The sequence below is a fragment of the Desmodus rotundus genome, chromosome 1 (genome assembly GCF_022682495.2).
Source record: "Desmodus rotundus isolate HL8 chromosome 1, HLdesRot8A.1, whole genome shotgun sequence".
Taxonomy (NCBI): Eukaryota; Metazoa; Chordata; class Mammalia; order Chiroptera; family Phyllostomidae; genus Desmodus; species Desmodus rotundus.
This window is the reverse complement of record NC_071387.1, coordinates 121,149,655-121,177,463: the sequence shown is the minus strand read 5'-3', so window position 1 is coordinate 121,177,463 and position 27,809 is coordinate 121,149,655. Positions and strand designations below refer to the sequence as shown.

Here is a 27,809-nt window from a genome sequence, read left to right as displayed (position 1 = left end):
CCCAGTCCAGGGCACCGTATCTCAGGAAAGAAGCAGAAGGCCATGACTCAGGCTCCTGGCACCATCCGTGTGGCAAAAAGGGAGCACGTCCAAAGCCGCATGGTCCCTGAAAAGACACGTGGTCCCCAAAAGAGACACCAAATGGCTGCCCAGCCTGGGTTTAAATCCCAGCGCCAATCTTCCTCCGCAGCCCCATTTCTGGCCCCTCCCACAGTTGTCCAGAGCAGCCAGCATTCCGGGCAGGTGTGGCCCTGTGGTGTGGAGCCAGTTATCTCCAAGCTCTTCTGGACCCCATTACAAATCCCTACTTGGGGCCCCCCTCTTGGCTGCACCCTGTTACAAGAGGGCAGCCTCAAAACTAGATCTGCAATTTAGAAAGATCTGGGTTTGCAGCCTGGAGCCCAGCAGAAGGACTGGGAGTTCTCCATGGACATAAAAGGGTGAAGCTTCTCGGCTTCTTGCCCAGGCTGAGGGAGAGGCAGTGAACACTGAGCCTGCCTTGGGCCTTCAGGTTGGACTGGAGGGCAGCCACGCTGAGCCCTGGCCCTCTGGGCCGGTGAAGCAGCGCCACCTGCTGGTGGGCCCTGCTGTTGGGCTTCGCAGGCGGTCTGACTCCTGCTGGTCCTACAGCGAGCGGCACAGGCCAGGGCACGGCCTTGAAGTGAGGGGCAGAAAAAGACCTTCTCTGGGGGCCAAGCTCTGCCTTCGTAATTCGGGGGCCCCAGATCAGTACCTTGTGCAGATGTAGGGAGAAACAGACAAACTGGTATTACTAGGCTCTCCCCATTCCACCTGCATTTGGATTGAGTTCCACCACCTTGAGAAAGTTACTTAACTTCTGTGCCTCTGTTTTCTCATCTGTAAATTAGGAACAGTGGTAACATCCATCTGTTAGGGTTGTTACAGTCAGCAAGTGTAAGACACTCAGAGCAGTACCTGGCACATGGTGAGCACTCGGTGAAAGCTCTTGTCATATCTACACACACTAGTATTTTTATCACCATCGTCATCGTCGTTAAGGAGTGGACTGGTGAATGCCTTGTGCATTTTGGAGGGCTCACAGGCTGGAAGGTAGTCCATGGCACAGGGGGCCACAGGGTCGCTGTGTGAGCTGGAGCAGGTCAGACCCTCCTGACCAGTGGGGACTGACGAAGGGCGTGGGCTGGGAGGAGAGAGGCCAGATCTGTGTTTGCAAACCTGGCCTCCATGCACCCCTTTCTGCTCTCAGTGCCTCCCACACATTCCCTCCCAGGGAGCCTCACACACCACATTCTGTTCTCCACGGGGTCCTCGTCATGCAGACCAGGAAACGGGCTCAGGGAGGGGAAGGAGCAAGTCCACGCTGTGGTGGGCACTAGGGCTGGAGCCCAGAGCCCGGGCCGCCTCTGTCCCGAGGTGCTGAGGCTGTGGGAGCGATCCTCCCCTGGCATCAGGTGCACCTGGCAGGACACAAGCCGTGAGCGACGTGACCTTTCCTGCCCGCATGCCTCCCCTGGATGGATGCAGGGGGTTCTGATCTTTCTCAGCCAGAGCAACAATCTTCTTCCAGGAATTAATTTAAAAACTGGCATCTTTAAAAAATTTTTCTCTAGATAATTCATTTTTTCAGTTTTATTGAGAAATAATTGGTGTACATTACTGTCTAAGTTTAAGGCCTACAGCCTGACGGTTTGATTTACTTTTATTGTGGAATGATAACCACAATAACACTGGCCTTTTTTGTCTCAATGAGAGCTTCTCCCCTCTCCCCTCTCCCAGCTGGGCCTGCTTCAGGCTGGGAGTCCCGCCCGCAGCAGCCTCGGGGTGTGAGAGTGTGAGCCTGTGAATGAGTGCATGTGAGTGTTGAGTGTGTGAGCACGTGTGTGGGTATGTGAGAGCGTGTACTTATGTGAGGTGTGAGCGTGCAAGTGAATGTGTGTGTGAGTGTGAAAGTGCGTTTATGATGCAGACAGGCTACTTATACTCCTTGGGCCCAGGCTCATTAACCCCCCTATGTCCCACCAGGCCACCTGCTGTAAGAAGTGGTGATGGTGACACTGTTTCCCTGCCACCCTCTTTCCCCGTTGGCCTATGCCAGTTGCTTCCTGGGGCGGGTGAGTGGGGGGATCTTCGGTCCACACCTCTCCAGATCCCGGCTGCGAGCGTCTCTCTGTGCTGACTCTGGCTCCTCACTCACTCGAGGGTTCCTGCCCACCGCTGCACACAGCGATACCCTCCTTGGCTCTCCGGGGGGAAGCTGGTTTGCTGGAATGTTTGCGAAACACAAGGGAGAGGATTTTTTTAAAAAAGGGAAATTAGCATAACAGGATTTTTTGGATTTGGTGCAGTATTTCTGAAATTCAAGATGTGACTCGTGTGTTTTCCTGTCAACGGTACATCTCGAGACGTCACGCCTGCTGCTACCAATTAATTCATAACTTTTCCACTCAGTGGTTAAGTTGCTCGGCGTCAGCAGATTCAAATTTTGTGAAGTCATGGAGTTTTGCTTTTAAGAGGAAGGTGTGCCAGCGTGGTCGAGCAGCAGAGCCATGACGAATAACAAGGTTGAATTCATCCCCGTTGTGAAATCTGCTCATATGTGTCATATTCACTATGCTCTGAGTTTCACACAATTCCAAAATAACATTGATACAAAATAAGTATCAAACTTATTTGTAAGAAAAAATTGAAACTACAGGATGTTGAAATTTTACTATGGACTCCATAGCAACTCGCTAGAGCCTCACTACTGGACTGTGAACCTTCCCTGAAGTGACTCTCGTCTACCGGGCTGTGATTTCTTCAATATGTGGACTCAGTTTTATCAATCTTGACCAAATATAACATGTAGTTGGCACTCAGAAAGTATTCACTGGGTGAATTAACAAAAAGAAATAAAGATTGGGGAAAAGGTTGGAGTTCAGGGACTTGCAGGTGGTTGGAAGTTACACAGGTTCTGATGGTATTTTTCCTTACCTTATTCATTATTTTGGTCCATGTCTTAGCTTGAACTGCAGTAACAAGGTATCATAGACCAGGTGGCTTCGACAACAGAACTTTGTTTTCTCGGGCAGCTGTCTTCTTCTCTGTAGCCACGTGACCTTTCCTCTGTGTGAGTGTGGGGGGGGGGGAGGGGGAGAGGGCTTCAACCCACGAATTCTGGGACACACAATTCAGTCCCTAGCCGTCAGCATGCAGGACACCTTTCCACCACAGGTGGCCACACCTGTGGGCTTTCAGGAAGACAGAGCTGGAAGGGACTTTCAAATACACTTGGCACAGAGAGGGAAGGTCACTTGCCCAGGGCCACAGGACCCACTGGCTGGGCAGCCCCCAGAGCCCCGGGCGGGGCCGGCTCTGCAGGAGCTGGGTCTGGGGGGGGGGGCGGTGCCTGCACTGTCCTGACACTGCCCTTGTGTCAGTTACAGGACCCTGATCAGACCCACGTACAGAGTGTCCTACCGAACGGTGACAGCGCTGGAGTGGAAGTGCTGCCCTGGCTTTACTGGGAGCAACTGTGACGAGGGTGAGTCTCTGGGGACACGGGGGTGGGGGACCGGGCCCTGGCCGGGCTGGGCTTGAGAGTCCTGAATGCTTCTCTTGCTGCCCTGCTGTGAGCAGGTCCTTTTTCCACATTCTTCCCTTCCTTTTCCTGGCACCTCGGAACCGAGTGTTCTGGACCAGCCAAGCTGGGGTGCGCCCCAGTCCGGGGGAGAGGGTTTACTCACAGCCTATTTCTTTTGCTCTGGCTCCAGCTCACCCAGAAGCGGGGGCAGGCAGAGCTGGAAGTTTGGGCTCTGAGCAAATGCAGATGGGGGCCCACCAGCCTTGGAGCCACATCTGCTGTAGAACGAGGCAGGTGCACCTGGTGGGTGGCAGCAGAAGGAAGGCCTTGCCCACTGCCCCTGCTCTTCTGCCTGGCTGGTGCCCAGAGGGAGAGCAGGAGGGGGGCGCCTAGAGCCGGGCCTTTTTTTTTTGAGTCCTGGGCTGGGTGGTCTCAGCCTGGCTATGGGGCCCAAAGGGGCCAGATAGCCGCATTTGGGTGGGAGTCAGAGATGGCCAACAGCAAATCCCCGCCGTGCTCACAGCCTGGGAAAGCAGGTCCTGCCCAATGAGCAGGCATGTAGCCCCCTTGTTCACAGCATAGCCGACTGGTCGTAAGGCTGAGGGTCAGTTTTTTATTTGGAAATAGTAACTTCCCTCAACCTTGACTTTCTGACAAAATCATTCTTTCATCTTTTTTAATAATCTAATTTACTGATTTTTGTTACATGTATATACTTTTATACTATGTTAGGGTTATAATAAAAGTTACAATAAGCTATAAGTTATGTAGATGCTTTTGTTATAAACTGCCTAAAATGCTTTCAGTCATAAATAATAACATAACAGAACTAGCAGAGATGATGAGGATGCTGCTGCTGCTGCTGATGCCGGTGCCTCAGTGGGCTCGTGGCCCAATGCTGAGCTGAAGAGAGGGGCTAAGATATAAAGGGTCCAATTATATCGATTCTGGGAGTGGAGGGAGGGCAGCTCGGGGCTGGGCCACCCTTGGGGGCACAGGACTGCCACAGGCCTTCCTTGGGGAGGAGCAGGAGGGAGTTCAGGGGTGAGAGGGTGAGGTGAGGCTAACCCCCAGTGGAAGTGTGGGTGTCCGGACCCTGTGCTTTATGTGTTGAATGACCACGGTGCACCCTGGGTCCCTTGCTGAGGTCTGAGGTCCTCAGAGCAGGACTTGGACCTGCCCTTCCTGTCAGTGCCATGGAGTGGGCAAGACCTCTGGTCCCCCGACGGCGCAGAGCAGAGCAGACCGGCTGTCTGCCTTCTGCAAGGGGTGGGGGTCAGGGGCTTCCGGGGAAGTGATTGATTTACGCTTGAGTAACTGACTGGGTGCTTTTCAACGATCAGCATTGGGCTCCACCTAATGAAGCACAGGCTTAGCCATAATTCTCACACAAGTAGATAGTGAGCATGTGTTTTATTGAACTCATTGAGGGAACTGGCGGGATGGCAAAGCTGATTAGAAAGAGGATTGGAGAAGCAGATATATAGGCAGATTGGGAGGCCCCAAGACAACCCTCAAGTTTGATAATTTACTAGAAAGACTTATTGGAACTCAAAAGCTGTTACACTCACATTTATGGTTTACGACAGTGGAAGAAAACAATTTAAACTCAGCCCAGATAAGAGATGCGAGGGGCAGAGTCCAAGAGACGTCCACACTTGGAGCTTCCAGTTGTCCCCTCCCAGTGGAAGTGTGGACAGTGTAACCGCTCCCAACAGTGACACGTGTCACTCAGTACACATGGGGCACTGCCCACCAGGGAAGGCCCCTGAGCCAGGGTTCTCAGTGGGACTTGGTCATACATACATGCGTGGTGGCTGCCCGCAAGGCTGGGCTGTCCCAAGACCCTCTGGAAGTTGGTGGGCACCACGTGCCCCGGGTGTGTCTGCGGTTTTAAGCACATTCCAAAGATGGTTGTTGAGGGTCCTGGGACAATTATTCCCACTCGTTCCCATTGCTGCCTCTCTGGAACGCCTGCAGATCACAAGCGCTCTCCTTGGTGGGTTTTACTTTTGTTCAGACGAGCTTCCCCAGGAGAAGTGTGTTCCTCTTTGGCTGTGTCTGGTTTTCCTTCCATTCTCTCGGGTCTGTCCAGTGTTAGGACTCTGGATGTGACTGCTGAGGGGTAGGTGGCTCCAGCCTCCTAGGTGGCCTCTCTCTGGGCCGCCTTCTTCCCTTCTTCCTTTATCCACTTCCTCCTTCCTATCGGCCTCTTGTCCTTCCTCCCTGGATGCCCCAGGAGTGCGGGCCAAAGGCTTGGGGATACTTTCCTTCACAGATATGTCTATATGGTCAATCCCGATTATTTGCAAAATCTGTATTTGTTAATTGGCCTACTTGTTAAAGTTCATTTGGAACCCTGAAATCAATACTAGAGGCACTTTCGAGGTCATTCACAGATATGCACAGAGAGGTAAAAAATCAGGGTCGCCCAGTTTGCATGCTCCCAGCCGAGGCTGAACAAGGTGGAACTCTGCCTTCATGCTTCAACTCTCACACTGCAAACAGGTGTTCTTTCAATGGCCTTTTTAATGCCACGTTTTTTTGTTTGCTTTTTTCTTTTGTTGATTATGTTCCAGTTAAAGGTGAGGTCATATGGTATTTGTCCCTCACCGCCTGGCTTGTTTCACTTAGCATAATGCTCTCCAGTTCCATCCATGCCGTTGCAAAGGGTATAAGCTCCTTCTTTCTCTCTGGCTGGGGTGGGGTGGAGGGATGGGGAGAAAATGCAGACAATTGTAACTGAATTTAAAAAAATTATTAATGCCACGGTTTTGCATTTTTATGCTTTTTTGGGGGGTGGGGCAGAAGATCCCATTGTTTAAAATGTCCCCAAGCATAGTGCTGTGTAGTGTTCTTAAGTGCAAAAAGGCTCTGATGTGCCTTATGGAGAAAATGTGCGTTATAAATGAGCTTTGCTCAGGCATTGGGTATAGTGCTGTTGGCTGTGAGTTCAATGTCAGTGAATCGATGGTATGTATTCAGTATGGTATCTTTAAAGAGAAGCACACATAAAACAAGGTTACTCTTGATCAGCTGACGAAAGCATTGTGAGGCTCCCAGGAACCTAGCCCTGTGTTGGCCCCAAGAGCAACAGTTCAGTATTTGCTAATTCAGACTTTCCGGTGTCTTTACAGAACATACCGCCATGAATAATAGAAACTAACTGTATGTACGAATCTATGGCTGTATGTATATATCTAGCAATATGTTTTCTTATTACAAAAGCAAGTACATGTTCACTCTTCTTGCAAAGTAAGAAAAAGCGGAAGTGCACCTTGACGTAACCTCAAGTCTTCCTTGAGTGAATGCCTTCAGGCGTGTTCTGAGCTGACCGGCCAGTTGTGATGAGCCTGCTGTTCGATAACTTTCTTTTTCATAGAAGTTGTCACGAGCATCGCTCCTTGTCAATGCATAGATTTTTGTAGGGTCATTTTGAGTGGGGGTTGTATTTGGGTACCTGCTTTATTAACTAACCCCCCACTATAAGGTATTTAAGTTGCTCCGAATTTTAAATTATTACTAGCATTGCTGTAAACATCTTTTTTTTTTTAACTGGGGTAAAATTTACGTACACTGAAAAGCACCAATCCTAAATGTACATTTGATGAGTTTGATGAGTTTGGAATAATACATAAACATTTCCATCACTTCCCAGAAAGTTCCCACCACTAAACGACCACTGTTCTACCTTCTATCATCACGGATCTGTTTTACTTATGCTTGTACTTCATATAAATGGAATCATATGGTGTGATTCCCTGTTGTGTATGGTTCTTTCACTGAACAGCATTTTTGAGATGTGTTTGTGTTGTTACATGTGTATCAGTAGTTTATTTGTTTTTACTACTGGGTATTATCCTATCACATAAATAACCACAATTTTATTCATTCATTCTCTTGTGGATAATAATCTGGGTTGTCCTAGCTTTTGGCTTTATGAATGAAGTTTCTGTGAACCTATATTTTTATTTCCTTGGGATAAATCCCTAGAATTGGTAGGTCATGGTGTATGTTTAATTTTATAAGAGAGAGCGCAAACGTTTTCCAAAGTGACTTACACTCCCATCAGGAAAGTACATTCCAGTTGCTCCACATCCTTGCAAACATTTGGTGGTGTCCACCTTTTTTCTTTTAGCCCATGCAGTGGGTGTGAAATGCTCTCTAACTGTGATTTTAATTTGTGCTTCCCCGTCCGCAAATGAGGCCGAGCCTTTCTGTATGCCTGTCTGATGTGCCTACCAGCCACTCTTATGTCTTCTTTTGTGAAGTCTGTCCAAGGCTTTTGCCCATTTTTAATTGGGTTGTTCAATGTTACAAAAAACAGCCAAACTATTTTCCAAAGAGGTTTTAACAGTTTACATTCCCACAAACAAAGTGTGTTCCAATTGCTCCATATTCTTGCCAACATTTGGTGATATTAATCTTTTTAATTTTATCTGTGGAATAAAATGGAACGTAGTTTTTTCTTTTTAAGGACTATTTTGACTACTTTAGTTCCTTTGCATTTCCGTGAAAAACTTTACAACCAACGTATTGATGTCTGCACAAAGCTGCCTGTGGGATTGGGATCAGGGCTGTGGCACAATTTACAGACCAGTTGGGGAGAGTGACCGTCTGAAAGACGAGCCTGCGGTCCACGAGCACCATGTGGCTCACCGGTTATGTGGTCCTTCAGTTTTCTCAGCCATCTTTACAGCTTTCAGCATAGAGGGCTTGCTTGTGGTTTATCAAGTGTATTTCTAAATGTTTGGTACTTTTGGTGGTTTTTAAAAAAGGAAGTTGCTTTTTAAAATATGACTTTCTAATTTTTTGATGCTAGTATATAAAAATGTATTTGATTTGTAAATATTGATCTAGTATCTGAAAACCATAGTAAATTTATTTATTAGTTCTAGTAACTTATTTATTGATTTCTTTGGAATTCCTACAAAAACTTTCATGTCCTCTGTGAATAAAGACATTTTTGCTTCTTCCTTTTAAATCTTTATGATTTTTCTTTGTATTGCCGAATTAGACTGCTTGAACTCCTAGTAAAATGTTTAATAGAAGTGATGACAACAGACACATTTGCCCTGTTTCTGGTCACGGGGGAAGGTTCTCAATATTTCACTATTAAGTATGTCGTTAACAGTGTATTTTTCTTATTTGCCATTTATCGGATGAAGAGAATCTCTTCTATATTGTTAGTTTGCTGGAGAATGTTTATCATGAATAGGTACTGAATTTCATCAAATGCATCTGTACTGAGGTAATTATATTTTTTGTTCTTAATTATGTTAATGTGACAAATTACATTGAATACTAGCCAGCCTTTTTTTCTGAGAGAAACATTATTATCACTGGGATAAACGTCACTGGGATGTACTATCCTTTTCTATATTTCCATATTTGATACTTATGTGTAATTTTCTTTCCTTATAATGTCTGTCAGTCTGTAGTTATGAGGGTATGCTGTTCTCATAAAAAGAATTGGGAATTTTTTCTCCTCCTTTATTTTCTGAAAGCATCTTAAAAATAAAGTTGGTACAGCTTTTTCCTTAAATGTTGAATAGAATTTCTTTGTGGGGAAGTTTTCAGTAACGAATTTGTTGATATCAGATGAATTTGATAACAGATTTTATAGATACAGGGCGATCCATACATCTAGGGCTATGCCTGTTTTCTATATTTTATTTTAATAATTATGTGTGCATTTTAAAATCAACTTGATTGAGGTAAAATTCCCATATAACTTATCACATACACCAGAAGCGTACACTTAAGTACGTTTTGCCCCCGGGAGTGATTGCGAGCACAATCCCATTTTCTCTGGTGCTCTGTCCGTCAGACGTCAGACGTGCCTCAGCCGCCCTGAACTCTGCGGTCGCCTCTTCAGCTCAGAGGCTCTGTGCCCTGCTGAGTCCCCTCTGCCTGCGCTCTGGTCCAGGAGGTGCCTTCAGCGATGCCTCGTTCGTTTTTCTGCTCTCAGAGATCATTGCTCCACGTTGTTCAATGTCTGTGAACATTTGTTTCATAAATTTTGTCCAATTTTCAAATTGTTTATGGTGGGAGGGCAAGTTAAGAGTGAGTTAGTATGACTGGAAACAGAAATTGCATATTTTCCTTTATTGGATTTTTAGTTATACTTCTGTGTATTATTCCTTAGTTGCTCTTCTGAGGGTTACACTCTGTCTCCTTAACTTACTGTGGGAAGCAGGGTAAACATGGGACTATTCCGTGTAAGCGAGAAGACAGCGTTAATAGGATGGTTCTGTCTATCCCCCGCATCATCCTTTGTGCTGTTGTCGTCATACGTTTTAAATCCGAATATATTACAACATTCAGAATTCAGTAACATAATTTTTGAATTAACTAGTCAGATCATCTTTTTAGAAAGTGAGAGGGAAAAAAGTAATCCTGTACTTGCCGCACAGTTATCATTTCCAGGGACCTTTACTTTCTTCCCGGAGCGCCCAGCCCCCGCCCGCGTCCCTTCTCCTCAGCCCCGGGGGTTATTTCCATGGGGACTACTGTAATAGCATAAAAATAAAATGTGATAAAAAGTAAATAAAAAGGAAGTTATTTTAGCATTTTTGTAGTACAGATCTGCATGCAGTGAATTCAACTAATAAAGATCTTTTTTTTAGTATTTATTTTGCCTTAATTTTAATTAGTTAGTTAATTAAATTTTGGTAAAGTACACAGACATAAAATTAACCATTTTAAAATGTATGATTCAGTGGTATTAAGTACACTCACAATGCTTTGCAACCACACCACTATCTAGTTCCAGAACTTATTTTTATCACCCCAAAGGGAAACCCTATACCCATTAAGCAGTCATTCCTCATTCTCCCTTCCCTCCTCCCCTGGCAGCCACAAATCTGCTTTCTGTCTCTATCGATTTGCCTGTTCCGAATGCTTTATATAAATAGAACCATACACTATGTGGCCTTTTGCGCCTGGCTTCTTTTACTTAGCATAATGTTTTAAAGCTCCATCCAAGTTGTGGCATGTATCTGAATAATGAATAAAATTCCTTTATATGGATATACCACATTTCGTTTTTTCATTCGCCCATTGATGGACAGTTGGGTTTTTTCCACATTTCAGCTATCGTGAATAGTGCTGTTATGAACATTCACATACAAGCTTTTGTTTGAACACCTGTTTTCGATTCTTTTTGATATATACTCCAGGACTGGGGTTTCTGCATCATGTGGCAATTCTGTGTTTAACTTGCTGAGGCACCGTCAAACTGTTTTCATAGTGGCTGCCCCATTTTACATTCCCACAAGTAATGCACAAGGGTTCCGTTTTCTCCAGTCCTCATCCTCTGTACTTTATTTCCCATTAAGTTTTGAATAATATTTTCATTGAGTTCATAATTCTGGATTGATGATTTGTTCTTTCAGTACTTGAAACAGATTGGTTGATCCATTGTCTTTTGGCATTATTGTTTCTGGTGAAAAGTCTGCTGTACTCATATTGTTTCCCTTCTGTAAATGGGTTTCCTTGCCCCCTCTGGCTGTTATCAAAAAATTTTTATATCTTTGTGTTAAAGCAGTTGGATTGTAATGTTACCAGCCAGAATTTTCTTAATCCTGCTTGGGGTTCTTTGAGCATTTGGATCTATAAGTCAATTTTGTTTGTTTGTTTGTTTTTACTAAATTACGAAATTTTTGTTCATGGTTTTCTCAAATATTTCTTTGCCCTATTCTCTTCTTTCAAGATTCCATTTGCACATGTAAGACTGCTTGGCATTGCCATTGAGTTCCGTTTTTTTGTTTTTGTTTCTGTGTCTTTGTTTTTTACCACTCTGATTTTTGGATTGGATAATTTCTGTTGATCTGTCTTCAAAGTTCATTGACTTTCTTCTGACATCTGTGACATCCCATGAAATTTTCCTTTCAGATACCATGCTTTTCAGTTCTAAAATTTTCATTTCATTTTTTGTTTATGTTTCCCTGATGAGATTTTCCCATCTGTTCAATCATCTTTACCGTGATTTATTTAATATCCTAGAATTTATATACAATGGTGGCTTTTATGTCCTTATCTTCTATTTTCAACATTTGGGCCATCTTGGGATTTCTGTATTTTGACACTTTTCTCTTGACTTGGGTAATAATTCCTTCCTTCCTTCCTTCCTTCCTCCCTTTTCTTCTTCCCATGTTAATAACTTTTGGTTATATACTGAACAATTTGATATGTCGTAGAGGTTCTGGTTTCCTTGAAGAATGTTGATTTTTGTTCCAGCAAGCAGTTAAGTGACTGCAAATTTATTAAGGCCTAGTTTTAATAGCTTTTCACGTTAAGCATGTAAATCCCCTGGACCTGAAATACAGTTTTTACTTCTAAGGCATAGACTGTCTGTGGCTTCAAGGGCAAGTCCACGGTATTAAGTAAATGCCCTACCTTGGAGAGACTCAAGCTCTAAACCATCTTCCTTCTGTTGGGTAGAAGTTTGTATCTCTGCTTAGCTTTTGTAGACTTCCCACTACTGTTTACTGCTGAGCTGTATGGAATCTCCCATATGTGTGCACAGTTTAGGGGTCAGCCAACGATTTCAGGGGACTTTGCACACAGAGTCTGGGGCTCTCTGCTCTGTGTACCTACTCCCTTATTAGATTTCTTCCCTCTGGCAGCCTTAAGCCTAAACAACTGCAGTTTTTGACTTGATTTCTGGCCACTCTGCAGGGCCTGAGCTGAGGTGTGCCCTCAAAGGAAAAGTCATATAATGTAGAATTTACTCAGTGGTATTCCCTTTTGGCAAGAGTTGAATTCCCTCCAGTTTCTGCTGCCTTTTTGTTGGTTTCTAGTGCCTTCAAATAGTTGTTTAAAAACTGAATGTAGAGTTTATAATTTTTATCTAAAGTAGAATTAGTCTGACACAAGTTACTCCATCATTACTGGGACTGGAACTTTGTCAACATCTGTTTACCTAAAGTGTTTGCCCACACCTTTAATAATTTAGGAAAAGTCCACGCAGCCTTATTAAGTTAAGGCCTTTGAATCATGTTGCCAGATTAGTCCCTAGAAAGGCTGCTGATTGCACTGGTGTGGACAGACTGAGAGGTTCTGGAAGGCAGAGGGTATCGTCATCATCTGCTTCCCTGGTGGTGCCCGGCCTGGCACTTAGCCAGGGTTCTGCCGCTGCTGTTGACTCGCTGTGAATGGAGCACGATTTCTGCCGTGCTGATCAAAGGAGTCACCACTAAGGATGGGACTCAGCACCGTTACTGCACCACTAGATTTAATTTAAAAAGTAGTTCTTTGAGCCACATCCCGCCAGTAGATGTCCCTCCAGGTAGTTCAAGCAGCTGGCAGGAGAGGTAACATCATCACCTTCATCAACATCATATCATCATGCCATTATTTCTTACCTTTGAAATGGTGCTTTACACTTCGCACTCTTAGTCACGTACTTCTATATTACCACGGTGCAGATGCTGTTACAGGCTGAATGTTTGTGTGTCTGCTCCCCCCGCCCTCCCATCATTCCTATGTTGAAGCCTATTCCCCAGTGTGACGATGTTAGGAGGGGAGTAGGTTATGAGGGTGGAGCCTTTGTGAATGGAATTAGAGCTTTAATAAAAGAGAGCTGGCTCCCCATTTCTGCCATGTGAGGACACATGAAGAAGATAGATGCCTATGACCCAGGAACTTGGCCAAGGTCAACCAGGTGGGAAGTGGCCTATGCAGAACTGGAATCTGGTTCTTTGCTCCTGATTGAGTGCTCTTTACTTTAAGCCTCCTGGGACCTTTGAGGTCTTGAGAAATCCAACCCAGGTTGTCCGAGCACAAGGGGCAGGTCATCTGGACTCTGTGCTGGCGCCTTCGTGCAGCACCTAAGATGCCCTGCTCTGTAGTGTATCAGAGGTCAGATCTAATGTCGCCTTGGACTTGTGGAGGAGATCTGCCACAGAGTCATCAGGAGATGAAAAGTTTAAGTCAAGTAGGAGACTTTTCCTCTTTTTTTTTTTTTTTTTCAGCTAGACTCCTGGCCAGGACAGGAAATGAACCCTCTGGGCCCCCATATACGCACAGGCAGGTTCAGGGTGAGGTGGCTTCGTTCGTGCATCCAAGCATTGAGCTGATTGATTTGAGTCCAAGATGATGTTGACATTTCACCCCTGGCTTGAGCTCTGTGTATGAGTGTGTTTGTGTTTGGAATGGCTGAGGGTTCAAAGCTAGAAGGAGTTCTCCCGGGAGGAGGCTGCAGCCTCCTGGCCAATCTGCAGAGCTCAGCATTTTGGGGAAATGATTCTCAGTGAATCTCATGCTGTTTCTGAGACTTGTCTAACATGGCTAGCATTAAAGGGAGGGACACGGAGCAGCGCCATTTATTCAAAGTAGCCAAGTGCCTGGGAGATTACAGTCACTGTGCTAGATGCTTGGGTCACATTGATGAAAAGGGGACCTTAGGAGCTCCCAGGCAGGGTATGTGTGTGTCGGCCGGGGGTGGTTGTTGGTAGAGTGGCCAGAGGAGTGAGCAAATAATCCTAATCCTATGAAATAAGGGTGTTGCTAAAGGTGTGTTTGAGGTGCTGTGGGACCCGTAGGAGGTAGGGACTCAGGTCTTCCTTCAGTGCCTGGCCCTCTGCATCCAGCTTAGCTCATTTTCTCAGGACTCCATGCCACTGGACATCCTCTCTCTTCTGTAGTTTCCATATTTCTCCCCCACTGGTTCCTTCCCATCAGCATATAAGCACACCAATCACCTATCATTTTTAAGAAGACAGTCTTAGTGATTTTGCATTGCCTTTAAGTCACGGTCCTTACTTGGGCCTCCTTTCTCAGCCAAGTTTCTTAAAAGAACTGCCCATCTTCCCCGACTCAACTTCCTTGCTTCCTGGGTCTTCTCTAACCTGTGAGGCTGGGCCTCTGTCCCGTTTTTCATGCAGAGAGTCTTCTCACTGACTGACCTCTGTGAAGGTCATATCCTTGTCATACATATTTCTACTTCCTCAGACACTGGCAAAGAGCTGGAACTTGGCATACTTCTTAAATGAATGAAGCATTGCAAAGGCATTTTTCACCTATGTTAGAGAATGAGGTTCAGCGGGTGGCTGTATGGCGATCTCCATTGGATAGATGAGTAAGTAAGACTTAGAGAAATATTGATATTACTGTGTGAGACCCTGCAAGGTCAGTGGGGAAGGTGGAGGCCTAGTGACGTGACAAGGAAGATGCCATCGTTGCTGCCAGCTGGCTGGCTGGCCGAGCCGAAGAGGACACTTCTCAGGGCCTGACCACTCAGTCACTTTTCACACCTGCCTTTTTCCTGGCAACCTCGGTAAACTTTGGGCCCTGGCCTGGTGGGGAGGACTAGCTGAGAGCCTCTCTGTTTGGCATCTGCTCCTGCTCTCAGCTTCGACAGACAGCATGGCCCTGCTGATGAGACTCTGGGCCCTTTGATACTTCATCCCAGGCTGGAGTGGTTCCAGCTGTTGGAATGGGTTTTGTTGTCAGACAGGCATCTTTCAGCACCTCCCGTCATGCTATGTGGGGCTGTAAATATCCACAGATGTCACCTGCCTTTTCTTTCTCTGGAAAGAGATTTCACGAGGGCTGGCCCATGTCGCAGGCGCATACTCTGGCTGCTGGGCTGTCTGCACGTCCAGAGGGCTCTCAGCACTCCCCATGGTGGCTTCTTCTCCCACGGGCATTTTACAGGGGGTGACAGGGGCCAGAGAGATGTCGCGGGAGATGACTGCCAAGTTCATGAGTTTTCTGAGACTCTTCTGGGTCTGGATCAGGCCACCCAGAGGAAACCGGGGCATTTCCCCATTGGCCACAGGGACCCTGCATCTCCAGGGCAAGGCTCCAGATTATAAGACGAGGTTCTCCTGTCACTCACTCCAACATGCTGGACACAGAGCATAGGGAAGAGTGGGGCAGAGCCTGGGAACGTCAGTCTCTCTTGCTCTTGTCAACCGTCTCTTTAAGAGGTAAGTGGAAGCTAGCCCAGAGCCAGGGAGCGAGACCGTATGAACCCTGGAGTGGTGCCAATGCTATGGGGGTAAGATGTATGTGTTGAGAGGGTGCCGGGGGAGGTGGGTGGAGGAGGGCACAGCAGCCAGCAGGGTGGGACCCATCATGAGAGTTCTAGAACTGAGAGGTACCAGGAGCGGAAAACACAGTTGTTTGCAGGAGGAGTCTGAGCAAAGCTAACCAGTAGCCTCACACCTAAGCTGAGGCGGGGCTTGCAGGGAGGGCTCCCCCAAGAGGCCGCGATCTTAAGGAGTAATGCAGCTGTGAACTGCCTTCTGTTTTCCCGGAAGGGTCCATGCCTCTTAGAGGGCAAAGACAGGCCACAGTTGGCAAGCAGAGGTGGGCTCATTAGACTAGTTTCTCTCTGTTACAACCTGTTGCAATCCTGAGCCTCAGCTCAGTCTTTTCTAGAAAATGTGTGGCGGTGTATTGGGATCCAACCTTCCCAAAGACGGGACAGGGCATTTTCTTACAGTTAATCCCAGAGTCGGGCAGAGAGGGCCCAGCTCTCAGCACTTCTGCAGTTCTAGGAGATCTCAACTCAGTACGGTTGAGAACTTCCGGTGGAAAGCAGGGCCTGGGCCTTCCTGGTGAGGAGAGGGCTGGGTGGAGTTGACATGTCCTAGAACTGCAGAACCATCTGCTCTTTGCAAAGCACTATGGGTCTGAACTGGGTGAATCTGAGTTCTGGTGCCGGACCATTATCCTCACCAGCCACATCGGAGCTGAGGGATGTCAGCCTGGAGCAGACCGGAGATTTGTGCAATGCCTCGTGGCAGGAGGTGGTGGGGATGCTGGAATCCTGCATGGATGTCTCCAAGTTCACTCTTCCCACCTCTGAAGGCTGTGTCCATGGTCCCTGAGAAGGCATGATGCAGCCCCACCTGCTCTGTTTTGTGAGGGCTGGGGAAGCCGTCCTCCCTTAAGGAAGAATGGAGAGCCAACCTCTGGACCACCCCAGTGTCCCTCGGGGAAGCTTGACCCAATTTATTTTTATGAGACGACAGCATAGTCTCATAAAAATAAATTCACACGTCCTCAATGACAAGCTCTCTTTCAATCCACTTGTCTTAGCTTGGGCTGTTATAACAGAATGCCATAGACTGAGTGGCTTTACAAAAACCAGACATTTACTTTTCACAATTCTGGAAGCTGCTAACTCGAAGATCAAGATACGGGCAGATGCAGTTCCTGGCGAGAGCTGTATTCCTGGCCCCCTTCTCACCATGTCCTCACATGGTAAGGGTGGGAGAGGGAGACAGCTCTGTCTGGTGTCTCTTCTTAAAAGGACACTAATTCCATCACGGGGTCCCACCCTCATGACCTCATCTAATCCTAATCACCTCCAAGGACTCCGTCTCCAGGTACCTTTGGGGTTAGGGCTTCCCTGTGAATTTTAGGGCAATGCACACAGTTGAGTCCATAGCACAGCTAGGCTGGGAGGGAGATGCTTGGCTACTTGACATTCTCCTTTGCTCATGTGTGGATGTGACCTGTTCCCAGTGTTTCCAGTGATACCAAGGGAACCTTGCGATCTGGAGCCTGTGCCCCCCCAACGTTTCCTGGGGGCCTGGTCCCTGGCTGACAGCCACTGTCTGCCCCCGAGTCCCTAGGGACTCCCACGGTCCAAGCAGTCACTCTGGTGAGAATCTGAGTTTCAGCAGCCCCCGGAGATCCTGCCTCACACCTCACCCTCAAATCCACCCTGCACAGAACCATCAGGGGGACCCTGTAGGGGCAGATTGGACCTTGCTGCTACCCTGCTGAAAACCCTGCATCATTCCCCTTCCTCCACAGGAAGACGTCCGGCCTCCTTAGGCCTGTGCCCTCTCTGGCTTCAGCTCCACATCTTATCCTCTCACACTTTAAGCTCCAGCAAAACTGAACAGCTTTTAATGGTCTAAACACGTCAGACCGCTTCCTGTGTCTGTGCCTTTGCACTGGCTGTTCCCAGGTCGCCAGTGCTCTTCCCTGTGCCATCTTACTGTGGAACTTCTCTGTCATCTCAAACCCTTGCATGGCTGTCCCGTCACATCACCATCTCGTGGCAGCACGTGGTGGGGATGCCGGAATCCTGCACGAGGGAGAGAGGTGTGCCATCACCGGTGCTGCCTCTGTACCCTGAGCGCGCACGCACGGCAGGTAGCCCATTGGATGATGAGTTATTGAACTCCCTCTCCCACCAACTAACACATGAGCTCCCAGATGGCAGGGCATGGATCTGACCCCCCTGAGTCCTTGTGCCTGGCAGAGGGCCCAGCACGTAGGAGGTGCTCAATGAATGCTCATTAAATCACGGAAGGTTGGCTTCTTGGGTTCTGGGCAGGGAGAGAGCCCTTGCCCAGAAGACCCGGCCTGGGCTCTGAGGATTCTGTTCCAATACAGCTGTGCAGGTGCCAGTCTGAATTTGAGCCAGGCCCTCTCTGTGTCCTCACCTGCAAAATGGGGGCAGGTGAGACCCGGCCTGGCCTGCGGTGCCTCCGGGCCAGGACTGTCCTGGACCTAACAGCTGACACTGAGCCCGGGCTTCTTCTTTCCCCTAACTTTTAAAGAAAATTGTGGTAAAAAAACAAAACCATAACATTTACCATCTTAACCATTTTAAATGTATAGTTTAGTAGTGTTAAGTATACTCACTCTATCGTGCAGTCAATCTCCAACCTATTTTTATCTTGAAAAACTAAAACTCTATACCCGATAGATATCTCTCCACTTCCCACTGCTGCCATTTTACTCTGTTTCTATGACTTTGACTACGTGAGACGCCCTCCGTAACTGGAGTCATACAGTATTTGTCTTCCTGTGACTGGTTTATTTCACTCAGCACTCAAGTTCATCTGTGTTTTACCATGTGAGAAAATTTCCTTCCTTTTTAAGACTGAATAATATTCTATTGCATGTATATACCACAGTTTGTATGTCCATCCATCCATCTGTCAGTGGACATTTGGGCTACTTCCATCTCTTGGCCATTGTGAATAGTGCATTATGAACACAGGCATGCAAATATTTCTTCAAGTCCTGCTTTCGATTATTTTGAATATATACTTAGAGGTGGGATTGCTGGATCATATGATAGTTCTATTTTTAATTTTTTGAGGTATTGCCATACTGTTTTCCACAGCAGCTGCGCGAATTTACATTCCCACCAACAGTGCGCAAGGTTTCCAATTTCCCCGCATCTTCACCAGCACTCGCTATTTTCCCTTCCTTCCTTCCTTCCGTAGTAAGCATCTTACTGGGTGTGAAGCGGTATTTCATTGTGGTTTGGATTTGCATTTCTCTCACGATTAGTGATGCTGAGCATCTTTTCATACACTCCGTGGCCATTTGTATGTCATCTTTAAAGCAATGTCTATTCAGTCCTTTGTTCATTCTTGAATCAGGTGGTTTAGTTTTTATTGTTCAGTTGCAGGAGTTCTTTATCTGTTCTGGATACTAACCCCTTGTCAGATGTAGAATTTGTGAATGCTCCCCCATCCATTGGTTGCCTTTCCCTCTGTGGATTGTGTCCTCTGCTTCCCAGACACTTTTAATCTCGACCTCATTTGTCTATTTTTATATTTTATATTTTAAATAGATAAATCTCATTTGTCTATTTTTTCTTTTGTTGCCTGTGCTTGTGGCGTCATGTCCAAGAAATCATTGCCCAACTCGGTGCCATGAAGTTTTTTCCCGTGTTTTCTTCTAAGAGTTTTACAGTTTTAGGTCTTCCAGTCAGGTCTTTAATCCATTGAGTTGCTTTTCATATAGAGTGTTGGGTAAGGACCCAACTTCCTTCTTCTGCATGTGGATACCCAGTTTTCACAACATCATTTGGTGTAGAAAGTTGTCCTTCCCCTCCCCCAGATGTTTTAAATGAAAAATTTCAAACATATAGAGAAGTTAAAAGAACTTTGCTGTGAACACCCCATCCCACGACCACTATCTAGATCTTATCATGTTACTATATTTACTTTGTGAGATGTTTATGCATCTCTCCATCCCTCCCTCACTCTTATTTTTGGTGCATTTCAAAGTAAACTGCAGGCATCAGCCCACCTCTTGCTTCGGACTCTCACACACATTGTACCCAGCAGGCATTTAATGCTGGGGGTCCTGGGCTTTCATGGACGTGAGCCGCGCAGCCTCAGGACCACTCTGTGAGGAAGACACGGGCCAACCTTTTCATCCCTGAGCCCCGTCTGCTCAGCCAGCTCTCAAACAACGGGTGTGAGATGAATGAGGATAAGGTGACCCAGCTGGCAGGGGGTGACAGAGCTGCGACACGAGCCCCACTTGCTCACTGAACCCCAAACCCTGCACTCTCTACTCTACCACGCTGCCTCTCTGCTGTTCCTGCACATAGTTTACCCACTCACAGCACATCTGAGTGGGAAGCGGACCTCACCGTGCGGCCCTTCTGCCCCTCTGATTAGGAGCTTTCCAGACCCCACCCTGCCCTGACTAAATGAAGTCCCCGGGTCAGCGCTCTTAGCTTTTCTTCCCTAGAGGGAATCACGTGGGTGCCTGGCTTGGTCTGCACCTGGGAGGATTCATGCGCCCCACGGCCATCCTCACACGGCTGGGGAGGCACGGAGCTAAGGAGCGAGGGAAAGAGCTCGGCTGCCAGGGCTGTGCCCAGCGCCTTCTGGAGAGCCCTGCGCGTCTGACTGGGGGCTCCTGGGTTCGCCCCCGGGGAGGAGAAACGGCTGGAGGAGAGGGGAGGATCACTTGCACACCCCTGAGTCAGCTTTTTGGTTGCCCTCCGCTAGGGTGGCTGTTGGTGACTCAGGTACGGCCGACAGCACACTGACTGAAAATGTGGGGGCTGGGGCCAGGAAGGGGCACCTCCAGCTTCCTCCCCAGTGAGAAGTGCGCCAGCAAGAGCCAGATGTTCCTTTTCACATGAGTCTATTTTCCAGACAGGCGCTGGGGTGTGGTGGGGGGACCGGGGCTCATCTGGGTTAAGTGTTACAGGATCAGATCCACACTGGTTCCCTCACTCACAAAATGCAGGTCGTCCTCGACCTCCCTCACCTCTGGGGTTGTTTGGAAGATGGAATGAGGTACTAGACAAGGAAAACTCTGCAGACTAACCAGTGACTCCGGTTCTTACTTAAAAAAACTAGCATAGAGTCTTTTAATAGTAGGATTTAATTAGGTGATGTTAATCAAGTTGTAACCGGCAGTTGTAATCAATTGGTAATGTTTTTGACATTTGAGACCATTCGGGCTTTACCAGACCCTGGTTTTCATGTAAAGAGCTGGCAGGGCCCACTGGAAGCTTGGATAATAATAACTTCCATTTCCTCACTGTGGGTTTGGAGGCTTAGCTGCTGCTGCTGGGGAGGTTGGAGGCTGCCCCATGGTCCCTGGCTTGCGGGCCAGCTGGGGAACAGGTTCAACAAGGAGACCTGCAGGCTCTTCTAGACTGCTGAAGTAAGAACCTCTGGGACGGATGTAGGTGTCTGTGTGTTTAACCGCCTCTGCAGGTAAAGTCTGTCACGCAGGTGGAGGTCAGCGATGTGGGTCCCAGTCACGGGTATGAGAAATGCTACTGCAGCCAAGCTGGCCTCTCGGGGCTCCTGATACTAGCTCTGAAGAGAAGCCCTCAGGCATCTCGCTGCCTTAATTAAAAGATAAAAAGTGCCAACCTACTTTCCGTCCATGCACTAGTCCGTGTTCTCCCGAGGGGCAGAACCACTAGGACCTATGTAGATACCTAGAAAGAGATTTGTTGAGTTTTTGGCTCACGCAGTTATGGAGGCTGAGGAGTCCCACCATCTGCGTCTGCAAGCTGGAGGATGGGAGAGCCAGTGGCGTGGTCCCAGCCCCGGTCGGGTGGCCCAGGAACCAGGGAGGACCGCTGGCATCTGAGGGCAGCAGAAGATGGGTGTCTCAGCTCCGTCAGAAAGCACATTCAACCCTCCTCCACTCTGTTCTATTCAGGCCCTCGCAGGACTGGATGATGCCCGCCTGCACTGGGGAAAGTGATCTGCTTTACTCAGTCCACCAGTTCAAATGCTAGTCTCTTCCAGAAACACTCTCACAGACAAACCCAGAAATAATGTCTTACCAGCTACTGGGTGTCCTGCAGCCCAGCCAAGCTGACTCCTAAAATTAACCATCACAGTCTCTGAGGAGAGGCCCCCAGCCCTACTCCCTGTGACCAGAGGCCAAGTCAGTCCATGGGGCCAAAGCCTGTGAATCAAGAAAGTGGGGAAGCCAGCGAGCAGTCGCAGGTTGGGTTCCCCAGCTCATGGACTCTGGGCGGGAGACGGGTGCAGGAAGTTCACTGGGGGATGCTCTGAACATCAACGCCTGTTATGGGAAGGGAAGCGGGTGGATAGAGCAACGTGAGAAGTGCGGCCGCAGAGCACCCTCAGTGAGGGCCTCAGCCTGCCCGCGGGGAGCTCTGGCATGGGAAGGCCCTGCAGAACTGCCCTGAGCTGGGGGTGCCAGTGGTTGGGCCTTTGTGCTCTCAAGCTGGTCGGTGATTGGTTGTGGCCATCTTGTCTTCTGCTGAGGCACCTCCTGAAGGGGCTGACCGAGGTGAGCTGTCAGCCCGCAACCTTGAGCTTTAGCTTTCACACCTGCGAAACAGGCCAGACCGGGCTACTTCACAGGGGTGTGGTGAAGACAGACACAGCACAACCCCCCTATTGTCACCCTCTGTGCCAAGGGTCAGGATCAGGACAGGAGAATGGAAGGTTCAGCTGAAGCACGGAGACAGTTCACCTTCGCAATTCAAAGTGAGATAGCAAAAAGCAGGGAGGGCCTCTGGGAAAAGTCTGAGAGCTGTGCTCCCTTCCCCATGAGTTATGAGAGAGGAGACTTCACATTCCCACGGCCTCCTGTAGTGCTGCCCAGCCCGTGGCCCATGTCTGCCTCCACTTGGAAATTCGGAGGCTGGACTGGCAGCAGCTGGGATGGAAGGGCAGGGCCTGGTGGCCCGGAAGGAGGCCTGCGCCTGGGACCTCCTGTGCACCAGAGGTGATTGCGGCAGAGCAGCCAGAGCGAGGCGGTCTGGGACCCTCCACAGGTTGGCTCTCCGCTCTCCCTACATGCTGGGAGCTCTCTTCGGATCAGGTTTACCCAGAGGAGCATCTCTACCTTCAGAGAGCCTGAGCCTGCGGGTTGAATGGAGTGCTTGTTCTGAGGTGGGCTGGTGTCTCTGAGGGTGTTCAGCCCAAGGAGCCTTTTGCTCCATGACTTCTTGGTGCTTTTCCAGCCCTAACCTCCCCAGCAGGTGGCGGAGGGATAGCTGGGCTTTTGCCCTCAGCTCTCGACTGCCAAGGTGACATCTCAGGGCTGACAGTGGGCTTTAGGCAGGGGCTGCGTGGCCTGGGGAGTCTGCTGAGGTCCCGGCCCCCACACGGATACCTGGGTCCTCACATCCTGGGTGGAAGGGTTCTTGCCTTGAGAGAGGTGGCTACTTTTATATCTCATCTGAGTCCCATGCCCTGGCCTCGGGTCTGCGTGTAAGCCCTGCTTCATATTGTTAGTCCCTCGTCACAGTGTCTCTGCCTCTCTTGCTGAATGGACTCAGTTTCCCCAACTCTTTTCCAAACCAGACAGACCACCGTGGCCTCCATCCTTGTTGCTCTGCCTGGTTCCCCTGCCCCTGAGGTCCAGGGTTGATGAACTGTGCCTGTCCAGCTCCATTGGAACATTTTTTCTTCCAAGGACACGCGACTAAGGCCGGCTCGAAGTCCATGGGAGCCCAGAACATTGTTTCTGCGCCATTTTAACAGTCACAGCCCCGGGCCCTGGGCTCGGAGAGGGGGCGGGGAAGTTGCAGCTCTGCTGCCCAGCCAGCGTTGACCCTCTTAGGCCCCTGTGCAGGACAGCTGGGTGGTAGTGATATAAGGCACCAGACCCTTCCTATGTAAGCAGAAACCCATGGACAGAATGTGCGGGTTTTACAAACAGGACAAGCAGACCCCGGGGGCCCACACATGACCACCCCGAAGTAGAAGAGTGAGCAGCCAGCTGGCGCAGGGCCAGGGTACCTTGCAGCACCGGGGGGCAGTGGCTCTCCGCCTGCCCCGGGGGGGGGGGGGTGACACAGGGCTGACCGCCTCCCTCCTGTTGTCATGGGACTGGCTGACTGCCTTGGGCCTGCTGGCTGTTTCCTGTGGGGACCTGTGCTGGGCTGGTCATCCTTTACACCCTAGCACAGTCTGTCCCTGCTGAGGGATTCTGTATCCCTTACCCACAAGAACAGTGGAAAAACCATGGGCTTCAACTCTGACCGGGGGCTGAAATCCTGGCTCGCTCTGTGGGCAAGTTACTCCCTCTCCCTGAACCTCAGTTTCCTCATCTGTGAAGTAGGCACAATGATGCCTGTCTCGCAGAACTGTTAATTCTATCGTATGTCAAACGAGGGGATGTGGCACAGCCTGTGGACGTAGTAAGCCCGCAATCAATCCTTCTTGTTACTATTATTGAGCTCCCAACTTGCCCAGTGTTAGGCACAATGGCATTATAAATACATACTGACTGATTTCGCAGTGCTGAGAACTGAAATGGACGTGAAAATCTTTCTTATATCTGTGTGTGTGTGTGTGTTTGAGAGGGAGAGAGAGAGGGAGATTGATTCCGTCTCTGCTTTTTGAAAACGTGACCAGAGTCTGCGTTCAGCTGGGCTTTAGGCCACAGAGTCTCTGGGCACCAGTGACCCAGAGCAGGGTGTCAGGGGTCCCTGGCTCTGCTGCCAGTGCTGGGATCCTGGGCTGAGGGCCAGGGGAGTGGCCTCACCTGGAAGAGGGCTGTTTAGATTTGCAGCTAGGGCCTGGGGTCTGCCCGAATTCCCCTTCAAGGCAGTGCGTGCTGTGCATGGAACTTGGGGAGCAGCAGGTAGTGTGGAGGGAGCTTGGGGTGAGAGGCGAGAAGATGTGACTCCCCCTGGACACCTGACTGTTCGAAGTCACCTGCTGCCAGCTTCTCTCCTCTGGGAATGAGTTCCCAGTAGTCACTCTGCTGGGGAGGGGGTATCTTGAGGTCTGCAAGCCCTCGGCCCTATGGCTCTATGTTCCCCTCGGTGGGGCTCCCCGCTGCTGCAGAGCAAGGCCGTTGTAACTATGACGCTGAGCTCTGGTTATTGTAAACTTCCCGCAGAACGCAGAACGAGGCATACCTTACCATGATGTCATGTCTAGACACCCAGGTCAGGTATAAATTATGGAGACAAAGTAACATGTTCAGTGGTTAAACTGTAAAACTTTAACGAGAGATTTCTGTGACTTGAACATGTGCTGGTGAAGACCGCTCTGGGAGGGAGCAAGAGAGGGGCTCGCTTCCCTTTCCACTTCCTCTCTGGCCGTCTGTAGGCGCAGGCCCGCCTCTGAAGCCGGGCCCTTAGGACTCAGCAGAGACTCTGGCCCCAGGTGGCGGCTTCCTCCAAAGCAGGAAGTACCCAGTGCTGCTTTCCGAACACAGGTTGCTGGAGGTGGGCCCTGCTGAGCTGGGTGGATGTCAGGCAGTCACAGCCTTGCAGGGCCTCAGCTTCCTTATCTATAAAATGGGGGTGGGAGCGAGAATCTTCTAACACGAATGTTCCCATCGCCTGATCCTCTACGGCCTGGCAGAGACTCAGTAGACACGCATACTGAGCAGAAGGAATGCCTGTTTGAGTTTAAGACCTACCTCCTGGGGCTGCGGCGATGAGAAATTTGGCAAGACGGAGGAATGACTTTGTGGGCTGTAAAGTGTCATGCAGACCTGAGGGGAGCTGTCCTGGAAATCCAGGGTCTCCTCTGAAAAGGGCCGACAGCTAGGCTGGGAGCAATTTAGGGGATATCTTTGTGGGAAAGATGGGCACTGTTGTGCGTGTGTTTTTCTTTTCCACACCAAATCTGTCGTTCCAACACCAGCCCTCAGATTCCTCGACGCCAACGGGGTGTTCAACACTTTAACTCAGTTCTGAAGCGAACCACCTGGAGTTAGCACAGACCCCACGAGGTAAGGGCTCGGTTCCACCAGCCTGCGCCCACTTCAGACACCAGCACAAATGAGCTCTCCGGGCGACCTGAGCTTCTGGCCACGCTGCTGGCCACCAATCTGTGGGTTCCCACAGTGTTCCCCTCCAGTTCCATCATCGTTTAGAATTTCTCCCAGAACTCGGGGAAAGTGTTCCGAGAAATGTATTGTCAGGCGGTTTTGTCATTGTGCCGACATCGGAGAGCGCACCCACACGCACCTGGTGGTGCAGCCTTCGGGGCGCGGCCCTTCTCTCCGGCCGCGGCTCCCACAAGCCTGCGCAGCGTGTTCCTGCAGGAACAACACAAGCCTAAGTCAGGCACGAGAGGAAATGACACAATCAAGAGACTCGGTAAGCACGAGATGTGTAAGGCTGCTGCCTGCACCACATGGCGAACTTTGTTTTTTAATAAGTAGAAAGAGTACACTCTAAAACAATGATAAAAAGGAGAGTATGGTAAGTACATAAACCAGTAACAAAGCCATCAGTGACCATGACTGAGCAGTGCGCACTGTACACACTACCTCGTGCCCTGCTTTCGTGGGACCGCGACACAGCAGGTTGGTCTGCACCGGCATCTCCACAAACACGTGAGCAGCGCTTCACACCACAGCGCCTGCTGGCTGCGGTGTCCCTGGGTGAGGGGAACTTTTCGGCTCCATTATAATCTTATGGGAGCGCCCTCACATACGGGCCCATCGCTGACCGCAGCATCATTGCGCAGTGCCTGGCAGTTCTTGCGATCACAGTTTTATTATAAAGGATACAACTCAGGAACAGCCAGGTGGGACAGGTGCGGAGGGCAAGCTGTGGGGGGAGCAGCATAGACCTTCTGTGTGCTCTCCAGACCCGCAGCCACCGCCTAGCGCCCGTGCTGTGTCCACCAACCGGGAGGCTCTCCGAGTCCCGTAGTTTAGGGTTTTTACATGGGGTTCCATTATGGAGGCAAGGCTGATTACATCACGTGGCCATTAGTGATTGAACTCAAGCTCCAGCTCCGCCCCTCCCACCAGGAGGTGGAAGTTGGTTGGGAGGTGAGGCCGAACTCTCTATCTATCGCTGAGTTGGTTCCTCTGGCGCCCAGTCCCCAACCTGAAGCTACCTGGGGGTCCACCTAGAGTCACACCACATTAGCATGAACTCAGGTGTGGTGGAAAGGGGCTTGTTATGAATAACAAAAGATGCTCCTATTATTCAGGATATCCTAAGGGTTTTGGGAGCTCGGTGCCAAGAACCAGGAACAAAAACCAAATATATAAATATAAATATAAACACAAACATTATACATATATATTATTTATTATGTCACAGACCCGAAGGCCCTCTGGGCTGAGACTGCTGCTGAGTGTGCTGAAGACTCCCTCCCCGGGGCCTCAGGTCTGAGGCCGTGGTGTCTGGCAGTGACAGTCCACGGTGCCAGCAGCCATGGGGCACAGCCGAGGGGCCCGTTCCCAGACACTATGCACCTCATAGCACCAGGGCTCTGCTCCAGTCACACACACGGCTGAGGGACAGCAGAGCATTTCAGCAGGGTGGCCGGTGTTGCCCAATGCTCCTGCCTCTGCTGCGTAGGTGGACCCGGTCCACCCTGGGCGGTGCTGGTGCTGAGGGCATGGAAATCCTCGACCCTAGTGCGTGCGGACCGGGGCTGTGTCCGCCCAGCACAGGAAAATGCCCCCAGGAGACCCCAGCGCAGTCGGGATGAGGACAGCCCTCCTCTCCGCCAACTGTTTCAAATCACATTTATGAACTGCCCACATGCTCTCAGAAACCCATAAACGCTGGAATCCACGGTGCAGACCCTCACTTCTTCCAGCTGAAGAGTTGCAGGGACCCAGGGGACCCTCAGGCTCTGTGGAGGAAGTGTATTTGGCCCTGGGTCCCCTGTTCCCACAAGAACCTCCTAAATGTTCTTTGTGGCCAAGCGTTGCTTGGAGTTTCCCTCAGGAAGGGCTGTGTTTCCCAACGTGGGGTTGGAATGTTCCAGAATCCTTGTCTCGCTCTGCTTTGAACAGTTATTTATTGCTGGGCCTCTCATTCAGGGCTTCTCTCACATGCTTGGTCTTCTTTTTCTTTCAATTGTGTACGTGTTTATCTTTCTAACTAGCGTGTGAGCTGCCGGGGGGGTTGGATCTTTCCCTGCTGCTTTTTTCCCAGAGGAGGGAAAAAGGGGGGGGATTTGCAGCCTCCAGGCCTGCAGTCAAATCTGGCCCCACCACTTCCTAGCTATGAAATTTTGGACAAGTAAAGGGTTTCCCTGAGCCTCGTTTTTGCCCATCAATGAAATGGGAAAATTAAGGCTTACCCGGCCAGGGAGTTAGG

At 49.3% G+C, this 27,809-nt stretch overlaps 1 protein-coding gene across 1 annotated transcript in view; it reads left to right on the top strand.

Annotated features, from left to right (window-relative positions):
- The window catches only part of COL26A1 (collagen type XXVI alpha 1 chain), a 177,126-nt gene that overhangs the window by 71,036 nt on the left and 78,281 nt on the right, over positions 1-27,809 (top strand). The window contains exon 3 of the mRNA XM_053930424.1: positions 3,408-3,505. Coding sequence (XP_053786399.1) covers positions 3,408-3,505 — 98 coding nt within the window. The remainder of the gene's footprint in view (positions 1-3,407; positions 3,506-27,809) is intronic.